The sequence below is a fragment of the Poecilia formosa genome, unplaced genomic scaffold (assembly GCF_000485575.1).
Source record: "Poecilia formosa unplaced genomic scaffold, Poecilia_formosa-5.1.2 Scaffold63, whole genome shotgun sequence".
Taxonomy (NCBI): domain Eukaryota; kingdom Metazoa; phylum Chordata; class Actinopteri; order Cyprinodontiformes; family Poeciliidae; genus Poecilia; species Poecilia formosa.
In genome coordinates, this window is record NW_006800002.1 from 1,591,548 (window position 1) to 1,615,003 (window position 23,456).

Below are 23,456 nucleotides of genomic sequence, written 5' to 3' on the forward strand. Positions count from 1 at the left end.
ATTGGGGACTTCCGAAGTTTTCCCTCTTTGCTATTGCCATGGTCAAGAATGAATCGGGAGAAGAAAGAAAATCAGCACCCCGTAGTTTGTGGAGCCAGCGTTTGCAGCTACAGCGGCTACAAGTCTTTTGGGGCGGGTCACTGTTGTCTTTTGCAGCATCTAATGGGTTTTTCTTCAGGTACTGCCCTACATTTAGCCCCATCTAGCTTCCCATCGGCTTTGATCTGTTTGCATGTTATCCACAAATTTCCATTTTGTTTGCACCTGATCAGAAACCCCTTTTCCACGTGTTTGCTGTGACCCCTATCTCGCCAGCGCTAAACCGTAAGCTGCACTTCATAGGACTTTCTGCAATGAATGGCTTTCTTCTTCTTCCCACTTGCCTGTTAAATCTAGATTTGTGGAGTGCACAGTTTTCCTTCTCTTTACCAGATAAATGACATCTAGAGGCAGTTGGTTGGGCTGGATTTATTTAAAGTGGGAGTACTATGTATTTTCCAGCTTTTAGCACAATCAACTAACAATGTTACCTCCAGTTGCTATAAAAATGTTGCATATATCAAATATGACTTCAAAGGAAAATTGACTTGTAATTTAACACCTTGAAATTGGGCCTCTGTCTCTTTAAGAAACTCCTGGTCTTTCTGAAACTCTGCCTTCAGGAAGTCCTCCTTCATTTAACCCTCTACCAGTGTTTCACTGAGAAGGAGCTCGTTTAAAGAGCTCACCAGATAGCAAACACAGTTCCACCAGGTGTTTGCTAATTGCTGCTGGCTAGTCTGAAGGAGCTGAGTGAGGCGGAAGCTCAGAAGCTTGCAAACTGCAGCTCCCAGGAGGAGCTTCCTCCTCAAAGGCGGGGCTAGGCCCACCTGGGCGTTTTGCACAGCTGAACGGTTGCCATGGGAGATTCAAGGATTTCTCAAGCACGCATGAGAGAATCAAGGAAACACTGGTATGTTTTTGATGAAGGAATAACATTATAAGATGATGAAAAGCTCCAAACAAGTTCATTTTACATAATACTGCTCCTGTCTGACAGGGATGTGCATTAAAACTTGAATGTAATAATCAGTAGTTACTTTCTGCTGTCGTATCAGATTCATTCGCTATAAAATAATTTAAAAAAAAAACTGACAAGATGTGAAAAATGGGTGATAAAGTGTGAGACGGTGCTTTAAAACAGCAGCGTTCTGTGTACAGGAGCGTTCTGTGTGTGTTCTCACTCAGCGTTATTAGCTGTGCTGATTGCATCCTGGTCAAAGTAGTTTTCTTAAGTAATGCTCCCATTCAGACTGCTACGTTTAACAACCAGAGCAATAAAACATGAAATAACACGAACACTTTATGACTGCGGTAGAGTATGTGCTCCGTGCTTCTGTAATGTCTTTCTTCATTTTGGGAAAAAAAAAATGAATTTTTTGGAAACATAAGAGATTTGTTTACAGTTATTACTCCACCAAGTGTGCCTTCCAAACGGCGCGTTCTCTCGCCTGCAGTCGGCAGAGTCGTCAAATTTAATGCCTACGAGCGCGGTGGCCTCTCGCTGATCCCGGCGCTTTAAATTTTATGCCGGGCAGGTTCCTTCACGGGGCCGGGTGTATGTTACGCAGGGTTCATATCCGTCAAAGGGGGCCACATATGTGTGTGTTGGCGGTCATCGGCTGTGGAAGAAGACGTTTTTTTTTTTTTTTTCCTCTCCTGCCCTCCGTAGGTCCCGGCCGGGCTCTCCCCTGTGACGAGGCTGAAATGGAAGTGTGCTGCAGGGTCAACGTCGGGCTGTAATTATTTCCTCACTTCATTAAGTGCGGGTAAACCATCACACTCAGCACCGCGGCTAATGCGATGCCCCTCTGGCATTGTAATGCTCTCTAAATGAATGCCCCTCTGACAGCCTCGGGCCTAGTGGGCAGCAGATTACTGCGGGGTTAGCCCCAGCAATGCTGCAGCCTCCAGCGTTCATTATCGGACCCGATATGACCCGGCCGCTCCTGCGTCAGAATCGAAGGCCTCGGGGCTCGTCTGAATCCTCTGAAGTCTCGTTCGGGCTACCGCATCACCGAATCATAAATTAAATGTAAATGCCATCTTAAAGTACTTCACTCTGACAGGTAATATGCTCTTAATAGCTATGACTATTTGCCCATTACCAGCTGCTGCTGCTGGGGGGATTGGAGATTTGATTTTGAACTTTTTTTTTTTTTCGGCCAGTAACTTTTATTTCCTCTTCTGTGTGCGGCGGCTTTTTCCAGCTGAAACAACAGTCGAGGAGACGTATGACAGGATGTTTACTGTCACCAGTCGGGTGAGGTTTTCTGTCACCAAGGAGGATGATGGAGTGCCGGTGGACTGCATCGTTGACCATCCAGCTGTAAAGGACCTTCTGGCTCAAAGACACTTGGAAGTGCTCTGTAAGTGACCCAGAAATGCATGTTTTTTTTTTTTCTTCTTCTTCTTCTTCGTTTTTTTCTTTTTAAAGGGCCAGAACCAAAGGGTGCTATGCTTGGACTCTGGAGGGCTGGCCTTCAGTAGTGGAGAAAGTCCTGGGTGTTTCTGTGCTTTAAAGGTTTAATCTAGAAGTATCGGAAAATGGAAACTGTGAAATAAAAGAAAGGTTTAACAACTAAAGCGACAAAGGCAGCACAGAGATATTTGAGATAGAATCATTTTGTGCCAAAAATATCTTGGCATTTTGCTGTGTGTTCAGATAGTTAATTTAACCTTTGTCCTTACTGATTCTACACTCAACAGACACTGTAAAAAAAAAAGAAAAAAAAAAATCTCTAATCTACGGTAAAATACCGGCAGCTGTGTTTGCCAGAATTTTACCGTATAAATACAGATTTTACCATATTTATACGGCAAAATTTTGGCATTTTACCATAAATTACAGACATTTTTTTTTTTACAGTGTAGACTTAATATTTATTAATTCAGACATATTTTCTCCAGGTTAATGAACAGACAGCACACTACTTTAATTGATTTGTACAAAAACATAAACTGGGTTGCCAAGTTTGCATTTAATACTGACTTTCTTTTATTTAAATATGTTCAAATATATAAATATGACAGATGTATACTTTATTGTCTCCATAAGGGGAAAGATGTCCAAGACAAATTCCCCTTCTAGAGAAAATAAAGTATACATCTACAATCTATCTACATGTATATACATGCAATGTTTGGTTTAAAGTCCTCAGATGGTTGGTCTCCTCTCAGGTGTACCACAAGGCTCCGTACTTGTCACAGTTTTGTTTTCGTCTTACTGGATGATGTTTTTCTGACCTAATTAGCTTTCAAAAGCAGTTTTTAATTCTACTTTGAAAATCCACTCTTACATCTCTGCCATAAACTTCTTAGACGTTCTTGTGTGCGCCTAGTTCTTTTTTATTTCTGTATTTGGTGTGTGTGTTTTGTTACAGTCTACCCAGTAGGTCAGCCTTTGTGCTTGATTATTGAGGTTTTATTACATCATTTTGGGTAATTTATTATTCTTCGTCACAGAATTCACAGACTTAGCTGGTTTGTTTTGCATCGTCAAACATTTTGAGGAGAGACGTTTCAGGTAGGATGATCCCAAATACATGTAATAATTGATTTTGAACGGACTGAACAGTCTTACGTTAAGCGTATTGATTCGTCCTCCATAAACAATGACCTCAACCTCTCTACAATTTTGTTAACTATGTTGAAAAACAGAGTCTGTACCAGAAAACGTAATATTTTAAGTTTATTCTGTAATTTCTGCCAAGAATTCAGAATTATTGAGGAATTCTAAATTTGCTTTGAAGTGTACCTTTCTTTGTCGGTGTATGATATTATTCTCTATGTTTGGTGAAAATCAACTATAAATTCAAGACTTTCTGTGCACTGTATGTAAACTTTTAAGCAAAACTGCACAGAATAATTATGATTTATAATCATTTTTGTCTTTGACACACAAGCAGGAAACAGCTTTTCTATTTTTAGGCCAAAACAGTAACTCTCTAGATTACTCTCACCAAAACGTGATAGACTGAAGCTGCGACTCCGTTAATGTATGCAAATCTTTAACATGTTAATTACGGACTAATCTTTTCACCGCAGACCAATCAAATGCGTTGCGTAACACTTTGCAAAAAGGCAGAATTGGTCCAACTTGTGTCAGCTTGCATGCAGAAGGTTTTTCACAGACTGAATGGTCGCCCTCTGCATTATGGTTCTGGTAAATAAAATTATCTGAAGTCTTAATGCTCAGTCTGAGGAAGAAAAAACAAAAACTACAGAGATCGACTAAGTACTTTGTTTGGCGACTCGTCGACAATATGAAAAAGAACCCATGTTTTTTAACGATTTAGGTAATGCATAGAAAAAAATAAAGCATTTTCAATATGTAGACAGTGGATTCATTAAATGACAAGAGCCCAACACCCAAATAATGAGTTCAAAACTTGTTCCAAACATAAATAACAGTTCTGTTAGATTGGACAAATTCGGAACAAATTCATTTTCCATCCATCCATCCATTTTCTGAACACCCTTGTCCCTCAGTGGGGTCGGGAGGGGTGCTGGTGCCTATCTCCAGCTCAAATTCATTTTTATTTATTGAAATCTTTGATGTGTCACGTTGTGTACTTGAAACATATTTGACGCACACTATTTTTCCAAAAGTACTTGGTCATCCCTCCAAATCTTTGAATTCAGCTGTTTCAAACATTTCCCTAGCCACATTAAATGTAAAATGTAGCTCCTAGAAAAGGTTAACTGAGGACATTCCGGCATACCACCATGATGAGATGCATCCTGGGCAGTTAATCCAGGGTGGAAATCTTCTGGCCACAAAATATTCCACGGTTGCTCGACTGTTGTTGCTGCTTTAGCAAAGTGGAAGCAATTGGGGATGACGGCAACGAAGTGGTGAGCCACACCAGGTCACACAGTTGGGTCAGGGCATCTTCAGTCACAAAGAGCAGAGAGGTAATCGGCTTTTTGTAACAGACTACAGACCTGCATAGAGCGGTTCAGGAAGTGAGATTTTATTGAGCATTCAAGGACATTTATCAGCAAGATTGGTGTGGATCAACTTGACCTTCTCGTCCAACATTAGTGTCTGACCTCACAAATGTGTTGGAAGAACTTTTCAACAAATCAAATAAGACATGCTCCTTACCTTGAAAGGATAGGTAGACATTTTAATTTGTGGTTGATGCACATTAAAGATATGCAATAATTGGATAATTTGTGGTTCATCGTCATGACAACAAACTGGTGATGCTGTTAAACTCCAAAATCTGAAGGTTTGATTGGCGTTACCACTTCTACTGTGACATTCCAGAGGTTATCAATAAATATTAGAAATATGACTTTATTGGATAATGTTATTGCTGTTCATCACTTCATGTATGAATTGAAGATGCCTCAAGATTTTTTTCTCACAGATGTATTTGTAAAAACCTCATTGTTTTAAAGTTTTTTTTGTGTGATTACCTCCAGTAATCACAGGAAGTACCACAAATTGTTGTGACAAGTTTTTTTTTTCATAATCTTGCCTGTCCCTAGTGTAAAAAGCTGAGCTCCATTGTAATGTCTAAATTTAAGCATAAAGTGCAGTTCCTCCTTAATACCCATAATGTGCCCTTAAAAGCTCAGCATATGCTCTTACCATTAAATCATAGCTTTAATTAAATCTTTGGAATATAATTAAAATTCAGTTTTTATGTAAGCTGCTGCCTTGTCTAATAGCATACATTAATTTCAGGTAAAAGCAAAATTGCTTTTCCGATAATTTTTACGTTTTTTTATTTTTATTTTTTTTATTGTCTGACGCATTGATTAAAGAGGTAATACAAGCTGCCTACCACTGTTAAGCATCAAAGAAAGGTTAGGCTAGTCTTTTGTAGTCTCTGTCGAATATTATTATTATTTTTTTAAGGTAGATAACTGTTTTGTTTGACCTTTTAAGGAAAAAGAGAAAGGTTGACTGTAACCGCTTGACATTTTGGTAATCTTTTGCGTCCAGAGATAAGAGAGTCAGGGAAAAAAAAAACACACACACACAGACACATTTTGCTGTAAGGTAGGGCAAACTGACTGGATGTGTAATGAGAACATAGAACAATCATTTTATCATCGTCTGCGTTTCACTCGTTTTTTTTTTTCGTTTTGGTGTGAATTTCACTCCAGAGTTCACTCTAGAGATAAATCGTATTTTACTTGGAGGTGAGGAGAAAATAAAAATCCGTTACTTTTTGCTTCATTTTTAGATGTTATTTGCTGTTTATTTTTTGTTTGTTTTTTTCCAGATAAACCTGAGGTGAAGATCGTGGTGACATATCCTGATGGGTTAACAAGAGAGGGCGACAATCTTGATTTGACATGTATCGCTGAGGGGAAACCACAGTGAGTTGTTTCACACTCACACACACACACACACACACACACACGGATGAACTTAAGCACTGGAGATTGCTGTTTACTCGGCGGTGCCATCCCTCTCCAAACATCCTCTTAACCTTTCCATTTCATTGTACCATTAAACCAGTTGTTAGCATGCCGTACACCATTAGGCACCCCGCCCTCCGCCGTCGATTTCAGATCTGACCTTTATTTCGGATTTCTAGCATGGGATAGACAGCGTCTGAGTGATGCGTGTGGCATTTGTGCTTTCAAGCCCCCATCAGATCAACTGGCTCAGGGTGGACGAAGACGTGCCGCCACACGCCGTGGTCACCGGCTCCGATCTCTACATCGAGAACCTGAACAAGTCGTACAACGGCACCTATCGCTGCGTGGCGTCGAACGCCGTCGGGGAGGCCTACGACGACTACGTTCTCTACGTGTACGGTACGTTACGGCTCACGATCGCGCCGGATCGTTGGCTTCCTCAGGTGTGGGATGCTCTGTAACGTTGCTCACATCAGTACCGAGCCTGCATGGCTTTGTTGTTCTGGAAATGATCACCAAACGACAGGCATTTGTAACAGCAGACTCCATGCATCAAACTTTCATTTGTTTTCTTTAAAAAGTAAAACGGTGGAAAGATGAAAATAAACTCGCAGAACACAAACCTTTTCAAAATCGAAGAGGTGTTCATAAACGTTCTTTTGTTTTATGCTGTAACAAGTGACGACCGCTTGTTTGCATTTTAATGAGATTTTTATTTAACATAGCAACTCATTTACACATACCTCAAGTGTAGGGCTGGACGATACAGGCTGGAAAAACGTATCACGATATAAACCTTTTGTATCAGTCAATATCGATAATTATTGATCAGTTTTTCATAAACGGCAGCACTTTATTTGAGCTGGGTGTGCATATAGGACTGACATGACAGTGTCATCAATGTAACACCTGTAAATGTTTGACTGTTGTCATGAAGTGTCATTTGATAGATAAAGACAATTTTAATGCAAGGTCGGATGGTAAATCAATAAACATATGTATCGCAATAGGCAAGTGATCAACAGATAAAACACCTGATAGATTATTCAACATTCACCAAACTCTGATCTAGAACTCTGCACAGCATTCTGGGAGATGTAGGCAGAGGAAATTAGCTGCTCAACCTGTCAGGGCTAGTGACGTCAGCTAACCCACTCACTCTTTGGTTACCTAGCAACGTCCGGTCGAGTCGGTAAATGATTACATCTTTAAAGCAATGTAAAACTCTGAAATATTACACAAAGGGCATCTATGTGCATCGATTTTGCTCTTAAAGTCAAGACAATTCTAGTCTTGGCTTTAACTAGGCCATTCTAATGCAAATATATGTTTTGATCAAAACTATTCTGCCTGGATATTTAATCAGTGTGAATTTTTTTTCCACAGTCTTTTAGCAGACTCCAAAAGGTTTTCTTACAGTACTGTCATGAATTTAACTTTTGGACTAAAGGTGCAAAAATTATCCTTGATACGGCAATACATATCAGCTACTTTCTGCTCTGTAAATTGAAGTATGCAGAGCAGGAAGTAAGATAATGGATTTTTTTTTTTTTTTTTTTTTGCCCGGGGTGGGTTGGAGAAAACCAGCTTTTTTTTTGAATCTTTAAAAAAAAAAAAAAAGGAGAAAAAAACCCGAATGTGTGTTTCTTTTTTTGACGTCAACAGAAGGGCAGCAAATAAACCAAGTGGAACTGCTGCACCAAACAGCATGTCGTGCCATATGCTCTGCAGTTAGCAGAGCCAGAGGGAACGTGAGACGTGGACAGGTCAAATTTATACGGAAATATGGAAAGTGCCTGTTCGCCGCCTTCCAAGCACCACCTCAGTCTGAAACTTTTCAGGCCCCACAAACACCGCCCCGCACGACTCCAGGCAATTAATCAGAGTTCACACGCTTCCCTCTGGAGCTTTATAATAATTAATATGACTGTGCACATGTAATGGTTTGTTTATTACCATTTGGATTGTTATAATTTTATTTATTTATATTTATTCATTTATTTTTGATTTTCCTTTGGGGCAGTTTGGTCTTTTTTTTTCTTTCTTTTTTTTCCCATTTTGCTCAGAAAATGGACACGTTGTTGCTATTCCTATGCGTTGCTTTTAATCAGGAAAATATTTTTCCCTGCCGACAGAACCAATGCTTTTTGGCAATTGACTTTTTTTCAAACTTTTAATTAAAATGTTGTGCAGATTCTTGTTATTTCATTAACCCATACAGGTGCACAGTCATGTGTGGTAGAATATTACATCAGGCCAATAAAATATGAATTTTTATGTTTTAAAAGTATGCTCATGTGCTGCACAGTTAATGCACTCAGTACAAGACTCTTTTTTGCAAGAATGACTGCGTTAGTGCAGCATGGCATGGACGTGATCAGCATGTGGCTCCACTGGTGTGCTAAGGCTTATAAAAGGCCATTTGAGCCTGATCCAGGACCCTTCTGTGCTAAAACTGCAGTATGTATATATGATTATTATTAAAGTTTTTTTTACACATTTGGTGAAACTGTCAGCATGTTGTGACAGTTTTGTAGGAGACAGATAATCTGTGAAAAAACCAAGCTCTTCCATCTTCTCCCAGTGCTAACAAGAAACAGCCAATAGGAGGCGGGTCTTAGCTCTGTCAATCACAATCTCTTGTGGCGCTGCTCATCCTCCCTTCCCCTGCCCCTCTTGCTCTCTGCTAAGCTTTTAGCTAGCGTAGACTATAGTGAACAAATAGGCTAGTTAGCATAGCCACCAATGACGGCAGATAAACGGTTTTCTTGTAACGATAAGTTATTTTTCCACCATCACATTCAGCAGAGAGTACACATGATTGATTGACAGCGCTGAGACCCGCCTCCTGGCTCTGATTGGTTGGTTTTGGTCAGGAGCGGTACACTTCCTCACACAACAATAGTAGCTCAGAGAGGAGGTGGAGGAAGTCGATCTCTTCTGCTTCACATTGTGCTGTCAACATAATAGCAGTTTTAACAAGTATGTAAAAACATATTCTTCATAAAAGTAACATGCTGCAGTTTTAATGCTGAGACATTTGGCTTTGGGAATGGTTACTGCCAGAAGACGGATCTTAAAGGAATGGAAATCCTCTGCTGCCTCCTCCTTTCAGATGTGGATCGTGGACATGATGTCATTAATACAGATGGAAAGATCCCGAAATAAAAAATATTCAAGGACTTTTCAAAGTGCTTGGAAGCCATTCCTTCCTCATCTAGAGACGGCTAATGTAGACTGATGCCCTAGCTGCTAACCCCAACTGCAATTACTGTTACATTTATTTATTTATTTATTTATTTATTTCACTGCTTCGTATAACCCTTTATGAATTACTTCCTGTCTAACTGGCAGAACAGTTTTTTGTCTGAGCCACTGTTCGCTTGTTTATGTGAAAATAAAAAAAGTAAAATTTGTGGTGGAAAAAAACCAGCCCTGGCTTTGGATTTGATAGATCAGTGGATCTATAACAGCAGATTATAAAAACATTACTCCCCCAGTTCATGACTCAACTTGCACTCTGTGGTTTGTACACTCTTACTCCAGGATGGGGAACCTCGGTTTCCAAATGAAATTAAAATGTCTTCTCTCTGCCATCTGGACAGAAGACTTTAGGGCACGGACCAACACGTTTATTTTTTTTATTTTTTCCCTGACGTCTCTGATTCAGGAGTGCAAGAAATGCAAGAGTCATAGTCTATTTCCTGTAACTGTGAGTGGTGGCTTTCACAGCTGCAGTCACTTTACTGCCCTAGTCTGGGCATTCCTATATACATTTTCAGTTTCTCAGATTTTTTTTTTTCCTGATTTCCTCACAGTTCTATCAAAACTGTGATTGTGCATGTTTCTGTGCCCCTTTTTCTACCACACCTTTTCCTTCCACTAAGCTTTCCATTAATGTACTTTACTTTTTTTAGCGATGCTAGGAGTCTACCGTTTGGTTAAGTAACATAACCCTTCTTCTCATAACTACTGTGAATGGTCTCAAATAATATTCACATTTTCTGAAGCTGAACAATCATCAACATTAGCTGTAATAAACACGAATCACTCTGAGTCCTAATAATGACCACGGATTCAACTGCTTTCATAAATGACGTATTTTATTTTTTGTTGACTTAGTTTTTGTTCCACAGATAACTTTTAAAGGGCAACACAGAGGCCGTCTCTCCAGAGGCATGAATTTCAATGAGCTGACAATTGGCTCACCTCTCTTCATTTAGGCCTCTTTCTCTTTTATCCTAACATGACTGTCATCATTTTCACAGCTGTGTGCATGTTAATGTTTTTTTTAATTATTATTCTTTTTTTTGTTGTTGTTTTTCAGCACATAACTACAAAGCCCATTTAAAACACAACCAATTAATCACTGGAACAATTACTGTGATCTTCGGAGGATTTACTTGATCAATTTTTGCACGAGCAACGTTTGATTTTCCTCCGATGGCAACAAAAAGTTTTTCGACAGCCGCCAAGAACCTTTGCACTTGAATTCCCAGAGGGGAGCGAACAACAGGAGGTGATTATCTGAAGTTTTTAAAATCACAAAAATAAAAATATAAAAAAGAAAAGAAATGAGACGTGACACACACTCTTTTCTTGGACCTTAATTTCCTGTTTTTTGGGGCTGGCAGCGGTGTATGGTGATCAGTGGGGGGAAAAATAAATAAAAAATTTCCAGCAGCTGCAGCCCGTTGTTGGCGAGTTTAGTTTTTTTCTCTCCGTGGAGCGTCGTGCTGTTTTGCATTTTTCTCCCAAGTTTCTGCCAATGTGCCAAAACCGTTCTGTGCCAGTGACAGTACCTGGTACCGGCAATGAAAATTTATCTGATGTTTAGACTCAAAAAAAAAAAAGAAAGAGAAGAAAAAAGAAAAAAGTTGGGAAAGATTTTGAACTCAAGTAAAAGTGATAAAACTGATTTTCACTTTTACCTCCTTTTATTTAGAAGCCATGGTGGGAGACAAATTCAATTATCTTTAAAAGGCACGTTAGAATTACAACTAATTTGCTGATTTTTAGCAAAACCATGCTATGAAAAATTAATATGAAAAATTTCTTTCACAAAATTAACATATTAGATTTTAGACCAGAATGTTTTTAGCTTCAATATATCAAACGTCCATCTAAATTTAGCGGTAGTGGCCTCATTTGAAAAGAAGTTATTCTTTTAATTGAATCTGTTACATTTTATATTTTAGAAAGTATATTAAAGATTATTTCTGGGCCTAACAGAAATATGAGCTTTTTGGGAAAATGGCACCTTGCTATAAACTAACACTAGACCTGAAAGCTGTGGTGTCCAAACTTTGTATCACATGGCTAAAATAGATGAGTCAAAAGTACATTAAGGCCAAAACATATAAACTACAGTAAATAAATAAAATCAAGTCAATAACATTTATTGTTGTTTTTTGTGGAAAAGGAATGCCGTTCACTGTAGATTAAAAACCTAGAAGGGACTCTCTAATTTTGTTTTTTATTAAACAGTGTTTGTCTAGTTTTCAAATTCTTTTGAAACAAATTTATTCTGTTATGCGTCACTTTCTGTCGAAACAATTTCTGTATTTAGCCAAGTTTAAGAAATGAAGTAAAAGTCGATTCAGGTGTAGAAATGTCGGCTTTTCAGTTACAATCTATGGACATACGTGGTTCTACTTATTATAAGAGCTTGGTTATGAAAGACAGTAACGTTTCCCATTGTGGTAAAATTATGTTACGTAGCCTATTTAAAAATGAAAAATTTGCGTCTGCTTCAGCCGTCTGTGCTGGACGGATCAAATCTGAAATCATTCAAAGCACTGAATTCTTGAATTTTGTACGGAGGCCGCACAAAGTCACTGCCAGGGCCACAAATGGCCCCCGGGCCGCGCTTTGAACAAACCATCCTTAAGGTCAATAGAGACAAAGATGCGTCTTTTACTTAATGTTAAATTTTTAATCAACAGTATCACCCTCATTTTCTGTTATTTATTTAAATCCTGAAACTTATGTAAGCTGTAACATTATGCAAATATTGTGTCACAATAAGATTTTTTAAACCTTTTACTGATAGAAAAACAGCCCAATATCCTGCAGTGATGTGTAAAAATGTATCTCAATGTAGAAAAATCCACCATTTAGAGTGATAACAACAGGATCTGCTCCAAACCAGGCTGGATGACACACTTAGTGAGGGAAGAATAAAGCACCAGCAATGAAAGATTTTATTGTCACTGAACAATTGTTAAAAGAAAGTAAAAGTAACTCATACATAGCAGTTAGAAAAATCAAAACACGACTATCAAAAAACACAACTAGGACCAGTAAAAACAAAATGACGTGTGATGTTAAATGAAAATGGCGCAATAAGAGACGTTAAATTGCAAAGTGATTCAACGTACGTTAAAAATGTTAGACAACGGCGGCAAAGAGAGGCATATTGGACGCCTCAGTAACGCTCACTAGACCCTGTCTCCATGCCAACCAGCGGTTTGGAAGAGGTGGCAGGAAAAGGCCTGGTCTGGAACGTGTTCTAACTACTTTTAAAACGTAGGACAGGATCTGTGATGTAGGGCGTCTGTTTGTCCCCCGAAAAGTTTTGGGAACTCTGTGTGACGCACCACACCGCAAACTCCTTTAAAAGCGAGACGTTTCACATGGAAAATAAACTTTTATTGGGTCTCTCAACTGGGTAACGATTCAAATTATTCCCCACAGCTATAACCTTTTTGCACGTTTCGATCAGAACTGCTCACCACACTAACATGGTCCTCAAAAAGCTGACAACAAGCATTTTGTAGGATTTTTATTTTGTTGTTGTTGTTGTTGTTGTCCAAAAGCGGGGGTTTTTGTGCCGTGTCTGAAATAGCTTTAATTGTTATTCAGTCGGCGTGTTCATCAGTTCTCGCTGACAGCTGTAATCTCTTCGTCAAAAACAACCAGTATAACATTTTATTGTCTGACTCATAAGCCAGTGTTTAGGGAGGTTGCTGAAAATGTCCATTTGCAAAATAGAAATGCATTTGTAATTGGGTTTTACATCAACAAATAAAAAAGCAAAAAAAAAACAAAAAAAAAACAAAAAAAACAGCAACTGTTAGGCAAACTGTTAATAGGAATTTACTGGAAGGAAAAAGTCTTGGAGAGAAACATCGAAAATCCTGTCAATGTCGAGAATTTGAGGATAATATATATATTTAATTTCCAGGGTTTGTGGGAGAGGCCAGTGACTTGAGTTTGGGGACTTTTTAAAAACTTGTGAAGTTATTGCCTGCTGAATGGTTTGCAAGCGTGTTACTGACGGCATGAATTTGCAGTCGCGTGGGGTTTTAGGAAATGTCACAGCGGAGCACAGCGGGATCTCACTAATCCAAATCTCTGGGGAATAAATGGCATGGAACAGCTATGGGATTCAAGTTTGCCCTTGCCGAAATCATTTCAGTGCCTCCAAAAAAAAAAAAAAAGAAAAAGAAAAGAAAAAAATCCCAAACAGAAACTTTGTTTGAACGAGAGTGATTATCAGTATATTTATATCAGCTTAGCCCTTGGTTACTTGTGTTACATCAGCAGTTCAAAGTGTTTTACGTCGTAAAATCATGAAAATAGAAAGTCATAAAAACAACATAAACAGTCGCCAATTGAGAAACCAACAACTTTCATTACATTTTGTCAAGTGCCATCATGGAGACACATCAAATATGTTGGTCAATGTTCAAAAGCGTCTCTACACAGGTTTTAGTCTTGATTCAAAGGAACTCGGTGTTTCGGCTGTTTTGTAGTTTTCTAAAAGTTTGTTTCAGATGTTTTTAACAAAAAGCGCATTTTTCAGCACGTTGCAATTAATTCAGGGGATGATTTATATGACACACCAACTCCAAAAAAATTCATAATTATGAGATGAATTCAAATTATGCTCGGGGATTTTTATACTTCTAATAGAAATTTTATGTGGCCCTCCTTGTTTACCCTTCTAAAGGGTGAGCCTTAAAGGGGCGGTGTTAGGTTTATTTCAGGCACAAAGTCTTTTTGTAGGATGACAAAGAAACTATGTTACCATCAGTTGTCATAAAAATGCTGTATATATAAAACATGACTTAAAAGAAACTTGACTTACCAATGTGACATCATGACATCGGGTTTCTGTCTCTTTAAGAAGCTCCGCCTTCAACCTGTCGTCACAACAGCGCTCCTCGTGATGCTGTTCACGACTGAACAGTAGCTGGTATGGTGAGCTCAGCAGACTCCACCGGCCTGGAGCTCCATCCATTTTAAAGTTCCAGCTAAATGAGAGTGCTACAGAACAGCTGCAACAAATTAAAGTTTGCAGTTGTAAGTTGGGAGCAAAAAAAAAAAAGGGAACACTCAGAGGGTGAAAACTGCGCTAACATCTTGAAGCACTTCAACTAGAATCACACACCTGCAGCCCCCCCCATTCTGAATGACTTGCTCACACTTTCAAAAGGTGCAGCTAATGAAACCAATTAGTACAACCCGCCCGAGCGCTCGCACTGCGTTGGCGAGCGAGGCTACGGCTCTGCTGGGCGTTGCGCAGGTATTCCGCTGCTCCGCCGGGCGGATGATGACATCTGCTCGTTCCCAGCGGACCCCGCGACGATCGCTTCCAAACAAAAGGACGACATATGCTGCCAAACAGCTCACTCACAGCCGATCATCGCGCTATCAGGACCACGTTCCCATTAGCTGAGCAAAGATCCCCACAGAACCCCCAAAATAGCACCTTATATCGCGGACAGATTTACAGAACTGCCTGCGAGCGCTGAAAAAAAAACCATGTATAACGCGTGTCTACTGTTGTTTAATGTATGTATCATTTGATTCATGCTCTCCCCCCCATTACCTCTGTAATACTCCCATGAATGAGTAAAAGCAGTGGGAACCGAATGTGCTCTGCTCGCGCCGTGAAAATGCAGAGCGTCTCCGTTATCAGCGTTTGTGCCTTTGGCCATGACCCCTTCAATTAGTAACTTTGTATCCACATATTTTACCAATTTCCATTAAACAGATTTTCTCTGGTGTGTGAGCTTTAGAGGCTCTCTGACCTCAGCTCTCTGTAATGAGACACAGGAGATTGATAAAAGGTGCTCAAAACTGCATATAATTGCAGCCGCGACTCCCAGTCCTCTTTCTGGAGGATTTAATGCCAGACGAAAATCGCGTTGTGGTCCATGTGAGAATTTGTTGTCCCAGACTAATCATGCCTGCTACAGTAGCTTAATTAGTGTGTTCCTGTAACATTGATTGGTCTTAGCGTTATAACCTTGTGCAGTTTTTTGTTTTGTTTTTTTCCTCCCTTCCTGTTTGAGCCGTGTACAGCTTCCAAAGCCGGCAAAGTTTTTCTAAAAGAAAAATCCGGTTTTTATAACTACTCAGTCTCGGATTTAGAGAGTTTTAGGGGGTTAAATTAACATAGTTTCTGAAAGAGACCAAATTTGTTTCAGCACAGTCTTGATTTAACTGTGTAGTACAAGAAGACCAAGCATGCTTTCATTTTTAGGGTTTTGTGCACTTTACTGTGCCATCTTAGGGATTTGACATTTTGATGTCACAGTTAAAGATTTTAAATGAAACTTATTTTGATATCTTGCTAAGATAACCACTGTCATTTATTTAAGAAAGCATGATTTGATATCACACAGCACACTTCACTGCTTAACCTGGGTAGACTTTCTGTTGTGTCTGACATGAAGGAGATTAAAAGATCTGTTTAAAAAAATAAAAAATAAGTCATTTCCCAATCTAAAGAAATTCAGGAACAGATGGGAAGCAAAGTCGTTGACATCCATCAGTCTGGAGACTGTTACAAAGCCATTCCTAATACTTTGGGATTCCAGTGAACCACAATGAGTCTTTATCCACAAACAAAGAAAACATTCAGCAGAATCTTCCCAGAAGGGCCTCATGTGTTAAAGTTACTCCAAGAACAAATCAATGAGTCAACTAGGAGATCACAAGAAAGAATATCAGAGGGTTATCTTGTCTCAAGTAAGGTTTTTGGTTCAATGTAGCAAAAACAAGACTAGTCAAAATGGCGTCTAGGAGAGAGATGGTCCCTAAAATGTTTGTGAAAATTTCCTGTCTAGACAAAAGTAGAATGTGCTGGAAATGGTGCATCCTGTGGTCGTGTGATGGTTAGCTGCTTCTGGACCGGGATGACTCGCCATCACTAACTGCGTTTCCATTCACCATGTAATTCCGCAAAAAAAAAAAAAAGACTTGGTTAATGGAAAAACGCTGATTTGGAAAAATCTCACAATGTACGATAAGTGTATTTTGCAAAACTACAATGGAAACTCCTTTTTTGTATCACACAAGTCACATGATCAACAATCAAGTGTTACAACTGAAAAGACGAAGAAGACAAGAAGTAGAAGGAGGATGACGGCACATGTTTTTTTTAACGAGGCTTCATGTTTTTATGCGTGAACAAACTTATTCACACGTCATTTTAATTGCATTTCTTCTTTAATGGAAACACCTTTTTTTTTCTACATTACCATAATACTGACAAAGTTTTGCACACATTTGTAATGGAAACGCAGCTGTGGATGGAATCATGAAATGTTCTCTTGACCAGAAAATCTGGAAGAAGAATGTCCGCAAATCGTGACATTATGCTTTATAACACCTGGGTTATACAGCATGATAATGATTCATAACACACCTGCACCTGCTAGTCCACATGCGAAGGACTTTAAAAACAAATATTTGTGAGTGGCCTAGTCAAAGTCTGGGCTTGATTCCAATTAAGATGCTTTTGCATGACCTTGAAAAGGTTGTTTAAAATCTGCCAGTGTGGCTTAATTTGAAGAATTTTTCAAGGAAAACAATTTCTTCATTCAGTGACGATTGTTGCCGTCGTCCTGCCATCCAGTTAGTTACTTTTTCCGCAGAGTCAGGTTGATTTAAAGCATTTTTTTCCTGTATAAGCAAAACTGATATTTTTTTTTTTTTTTAAACTGCATTTTGTACAGTCAGGTTGTCGTCATCTGATGTGGAAAATTTTCTTGATATTCTTAAATGTTTAAGCATGGGAAAATAGCAAACACAAAAGAGAGCTGTAAAAAGTGCAGATGATTTTTCATTACAAGCTCCAAATAAAGCTATACCACTTCTATCAAAAAAAAAGAAAAAAAAAAAAAAAGAATTGTTCAGCTTCCTCTCTCTCACACAGGATCTGTTGAATCGCTCATCAGTTTTATTTTCGCTCCTCCTGCCACCTTCCACCTGTTCTGCTCCTTCAGGCTCGTCCTGTTTTATAACAACTAATGACCTTTCAACTGCGCGACAGGCCGGACAGGTGGGAGGCTGATGTAAATCCACGTCAAATCAAGTCCCATTGTGCAAAGCGCCGCATTGTGTGCGGCCGGTCGAAAGGGGCTCCGGGAGAGAGAGGCTTCTCACGCTGTTTCTCCACGAGGGTCTGTCTGAGACGGCCTTTAAATTGTGGCCCCCGGCTGGCGTTCGGTTTGTGAGAGAAGTGGCCAGAGCGAAAACCTTTCTCTCTCTCTCTCTCTCTGGGGCAGCAGCAGCAGACTGGCAATATATAACCCACACATACCGCCAATCCTTTTACCACCCCACTTCAGCTTGCAATTGACTTTTTGACCTATAAATCCTCAACGGACGCAGAGTCAAAGACACGCGAGCTGCTGGAAATTTGGGGTTTGTCGGCGGTTTGACATAACATGAGCGGACGGGACTCAGAGGTCTCCTTGGTCTTATGAGGGCCTGTTGGAAAACCGTGTCCTTGTGAATTGAACTTCATATTCACTGTCAACGCTTCACTCATAAAAAAAAATAAAACAATCATTCTATATGTCTCACTTCATTGTCTCGCAAAGATGCTTCTTTTCTTTTTTTTAATGTTTGTGTTAAACCACCTCTTGAGTTCAGTGTTTGTTTGGGGCGAGACATAAATGTGAAAATGAGCTTTTTCACATTTTGTCACGTTTCAGCCATAAATGTCGATGTATTTTATTAGTTTTATGTGACAGACACCAGGAAGTTGACAACAGTGAACTAAGGAAAATAAGTAGAAAGAAGAATATGAAGAGGGTGGGCTGAAGTTTTCTTCTGCCCATTTTACTCTAATCCCTGAATTAAAATCCAGTGCGCCCACTTGCTTTTATCAAGTGCCGTCATCTAGTTAGTAAATCACCTTCACTTGTGTGTAATCTACTATAAATGTTGCTGTTCTGTGAACGTATCAGATTCTTGGAGAATATTGGTGAGCAAACAGAATCAATGGACCAAAGAAATAAAGCAAAGTCAAGATTACAATGAACAAGGACAACAACTGAGTCAAAATTGAAATAGAATTAAAGTAAAACTAGATTCAAAAAGTAAAAATGATCAGATGATATTTTATTATCTCAAGTAAACGGAGTTGTAGACTATAATCCTTGAGTGACGTTCTGGTGCACACTCCATGCTAGTCGGTGGCAGTAGTGCACCAATTCACTGTTTGCCAATGTCAATAAACACAGAGGAAGAAGAAGAAGAAGAAGTAGAGTGATTGAGGAAGGTTTTTTTTATGAAAACCTGTCAGCAGGGCAACTATTAGTCATTCTCTGCACAAATTGGACCTTTAGGTGGCAGCAAAGTAAACCATTATAACAGGGAGCCCCATTTCCAGTTTGCCACAAGCTATGTTAGCAAAACAGATGAAACATGTAGAAAAAGACACTCTGGTTAGATGAGATGGAAATTGAACTTTTGACCTATATGCAAAAAACTCTCTAATATTTCAGAAAACTAACATTGGACATCTAAACATTCCCACTGTAAAACATGACTGTGGCTGCATCATACTGTTCAGGTGCTTTTCTTTAGCAGACGCAGAGAAACCTGCCAGAGGTGACGGGAAGACTGAAGGAGCTACAAAAGACTTGAAATGAGGGACGAATTTTAACCGTCCAACAAATTGACAACCTGAAATGTACATGTTAGATAAGAGCAAAGCATTATTGTTGAGTTAGGATTGCCCAGTCAAAGTACAGGCCTCTAATTCAAATGAGAAGCTGTAGAAATATTGAAAGGTTGATTTTCACGGATAACTTCAATCCAGTCCGTTGAGCTGTCAAAAGACGAGTGGGCGAAAGTGTCAGCCTCTGGAAAGCTGGTAGTTAATTCAAAGATTATTAACTCAGGGAGGGTTGTATTTGTAAAACATTCGTTAAAATTAAAAATTCAGCATAATTTTCTTTTACTTCATAACGTCGCATTGGTCTATTGCAGACAATCCCCCCAAAAAACAAACTTTAATGTGACTTTACGATGAAAGCTTCAACAAAGAAAGAAAGAAACAAAGAAAGAGAGAGAGAGGGAGAAAAGCAAAGGGATCACTGGAGTCCTTTGAAATTCCAGACTTTTCTCCGTGTTTAGCAGACCCCTTATGGAAAAGCAACTTTTAAGCAAAAAGAAATAAGCAGACAAAACAAAAACAAGCAAAACATCTCCCCCCCTCTCTGCCCCCTGCTGTCATGTTGGCAGGCAGATTTAAGCAGGCGTGGATAAACAATTTCTCAAACATTGTTTCACTTTATGGTTAAATTTTCTCATATCAAATTGTTCACAGATACAAATGCTCCCTGAAAATATGGCATCTCCAAAACACACTCATATTTCAGCCCTCATAAAGCCGAGCCCCGAGTCATCCAGCCTGGAAATTGCCCATGGAGAATTCGTGTTCGCCTGGATATTATACGTGCCACATCCCATCCCGGGCTTTGTGAAGACCCTCATCCCTGAATGGCCAATTTCGCCCCCCACTCCCCCACCCAACTCTCCTCCACACACTGACATTTCAGCTATCACACAGCCTTCGGTCATAGGGAAGGAAATCTAGCCCACCCCTCTCTTCAAACACTGTCAGAGGAGAATCTGCCGCTGATACCCCCCTACCACCATCAGCACCACCTCTGCTATACACTCCATCCCTGGCAGCAACATTATGCTGTCCTTGATGTTTTATCATTAGTTTGGGAGTGTGTGGTCCCCCACTGCTGTCTTTTGATGGAGTGCAGACAGTAAAGGCATGGAAACAGCCAGCCAATTTCCCTTGCTGCAGTTCTCCCTCAGCAAGGGGCTGGGCTATCTTCCCCCCCTACCCGCCCAGCACCACAGCCTGGCAAAATAATTCCCCTTGATGAGGCGGGCTTTCAGTCCTCCTTAGTATAGTTGTATACCTGAATTGGCCTCCATTTTGTCTTCCTGATTATTTTTGCGCGAGGTTAGCAGTGGCTCTGATTCGTACAGTGAGGAGCAGAGAGAACAGTGAATGTTGGGAAAGAAGCAATGTCCTCAATCGGTGCCAAACGTCTTTGCTCGTTAGTCACTAGTTGTTTTTCAAAAGTGACATTTAACAGCTAACGTAATGAACTGTAATGCAACCCCAGAGTTTATTTGTCATCTCCTTTTTTTTTAAAAAAATGTATCCATAAAATCAGCTTTATTTTCGTAACAAAGGTTCTGTCATGAATGCTACCTTCGTTTTCGTTACAAATGTGCGCAAAACTTTGTCAATATTCTGCTAATGCTGAGAAAAACACAATTTTGCACTTGCGATGTGTTCTTTGAATAAGAAAAGCAATTAAAAACAACACATGAATAAGTTGGTTCACACGATGTCATTAAAAAAAAAAAAACATGCCGCGCCACCAACTACTTCCTGTCGTCGTTTTCTTCATGGATTGCACCAGTAGCAACATCTGGTTGTTGACTGTGTGACTCGTGTGACGTGAAGAAAGTTTTTCGGTTGGAGTTTTACGAATTAAACCAATTTCGATGTGACCAACAAAACCCACCTCATTCTAGCACTAAAACATTATCTGAGTTTTACTGAAATTGCCGTATTGCATTCAGGAAATTTATTATCGAGATGTCAAATTCTGCAATTATATAGTCAATGGAAAATCAGTTACTGTGTGGATCACTTGGAATTGACAGGTGTACCTAATAAAGAAATGTTGGCCTCCTGCAAAGTGCGTCCATCTACTGTATAGTAAAAGAACTAAATTCTACTTTTTTTCTACCACTCAACTTTCCATTAATAAACTAGAATGCAGCATTTTGTGAATAACTCAGTGGGCCACCAGCAGATGATATGCCCCCCAAATCATCACCGACTCTGGAAACTTGAACCACTTCCTCCACTTCTGAAGATTATTTATTTTAATCTGAATGGAGAACTTGGGCTTTTTTTCTCCTTAGCTGAGGCAAAATACTTTCAGTTCAGGAAACGCTGGACCAGACATGTTGCCATGCGTACGTCTAACCACCCACTCTCCACCCCTAAGAATCGGAACTTCTCTCTGGTTATCCTTGTTGCTTGTACACCAATGTCTACCACACTTTTTCCTTTTCCAATAATCTATCAGATTGTTGCAAAATAATCCACTAGATTAGTGGATTAGAAAATCCACTAGATTTTCTGATCAACGTCCCAAGATTGTAGAGGCCATTCTATGGTCAATAGATAGCATTTACATTCTAAAAAAAATCTATTGGTCTTTATAATATTCAAATATTTAACTTTAAGCCATAATCATTTAAATTTACAGCTATAAAAGCTTCTATTACATCACCAGTTGCAGATATGATTCAATTCACGAGTTTCAGTTTTTGAATTGAATTACTCCGTAACCTTTTAAAGTGATTCTAAGCTATTTAGATGAGTGTATAGTTTACTTACGATTATTAGATTTGTTGACATTCGTGCACGTCTGGATGGATGACCTTATTAGATTCAGTCATTTGTGGTTCCCTACAGCTAATCTACCTTTTTAATATTTTAATACCTCTTTAGAAAACTGCACGGGATATGTCCTAAAAAAGCACATGGCTAACGTTGGATGCTGACCGAAGCTGTTAGGCAACAAGCAGAACAACACCGCTTTCTGGACACTGCGTGGAAATAACTAGATTTTTCTTATTTTATTCTTTTTTATTTACCGTAGACTTCTGAGAAATAAAACACACAAAATGAAACTTCTACAGGTATGACGGATTTAAAAGAAACGTAACAATAAAACGAGCATTCACAGCACCACAAGCAGTGGTGGAGAAAGTGCTCAAAAAATTTACTTAAGTAAAAATACAAATACACAGACAAAAATGTACTCAAGTAAAAGTAAAACTACCACATTAACATTTGTACTTAAGTAAAAGTAAAAAAGTACTGGCTTTTAAAAATACTTAAGTATTAAAAGTAAAAGTACTTGCTGAATGCATTACCTAATTGCTAATACAATATCATTAAATGAACCGATCGTATTTACATTAGAAATGTGCCATTTTAAAGAACAATGCCACAGATAAAGCATGTTTTTATTATGTTTACTCTTTGTAACATAGTTTAGACTTAGATATGTGATTCTATGCATCATAATTTCAGGGATGGAAACATCTTATCTCCTGTCCTAACATAGCATGAACTTCACTTTTTTTTGCCACTAGTGGCTTTTATTTGGAAAGAAATCCAACAGAAAGGGGATGGAAAGAAGGTGGGCAGGGGAGGACATGGAACCGATGAGCCAGTAGCAGAGTTGTAGTAAAGATCACCTACCCAAGACCAAGTCAAGACCAGCACCCCGCACTACGTGACACGAAAAAATTAAGTTTTACCTATCAAAATTGCTTCTCAGATTGATCTGAAAGATCCACATTGTCCTAAATGTCATATCAATGCAGACTTTGGTCACAGCGTTGTCCCATATATGCGACACCTCAGTCAACACCTCCACACAATAATTCAGCGCATGAGTGACAACTTTTTTTCGCAGATGCAACATGTGTGTCTCAGTACAGCTACAGCTAGCATCACGTCCTCAGATCTTACCTTTCTTTAAGCTTTCCTTCGAAGTGACGCTAAAAGTTGGACGAAGTCCCCACCGTCTGTGAAAGTGAAGCGCTGCTGATTTTACATGTCGCCATATCTTAAGATTTATGCAGCGCTATTATATTACTGACGATTAGACAGACATCTTCTCCCGCTCAGAGAGACCCTGAACTTCACATTTTAACGGACAAAAAGC

The 23,456-nt window shown here is 39.2% G+C and overlaps 1 protein-coding gene across 1 annotated transcript in view; it reads left to right on the forward strand.

Moving 5' to 3' along the window:
- Positions 1-23,456, forward strand: part of cadm1b (cell adhesion molecule 1b) — a 282,457-nt gene that overhangs the window by 224,741 nt on the left and 34,260 nt on the right. The window contains exons 6-8 of the mRNA XM_016672599.1: positions 2,250-2,408; positions 6,282-6,378; positions 6,650-6,822. Of these exons, the coding sequence (XP_016528085.1) occupies positions 2,250-2,408; positions 6,282-6,378; positions 6,650-6,822 (429 nt within the window). The remainder of the gene's footprint in view (positions 1-2,249; positions 2,409-6,281; positions 6,379-6,649; positions 6,823-23,456) is intronic.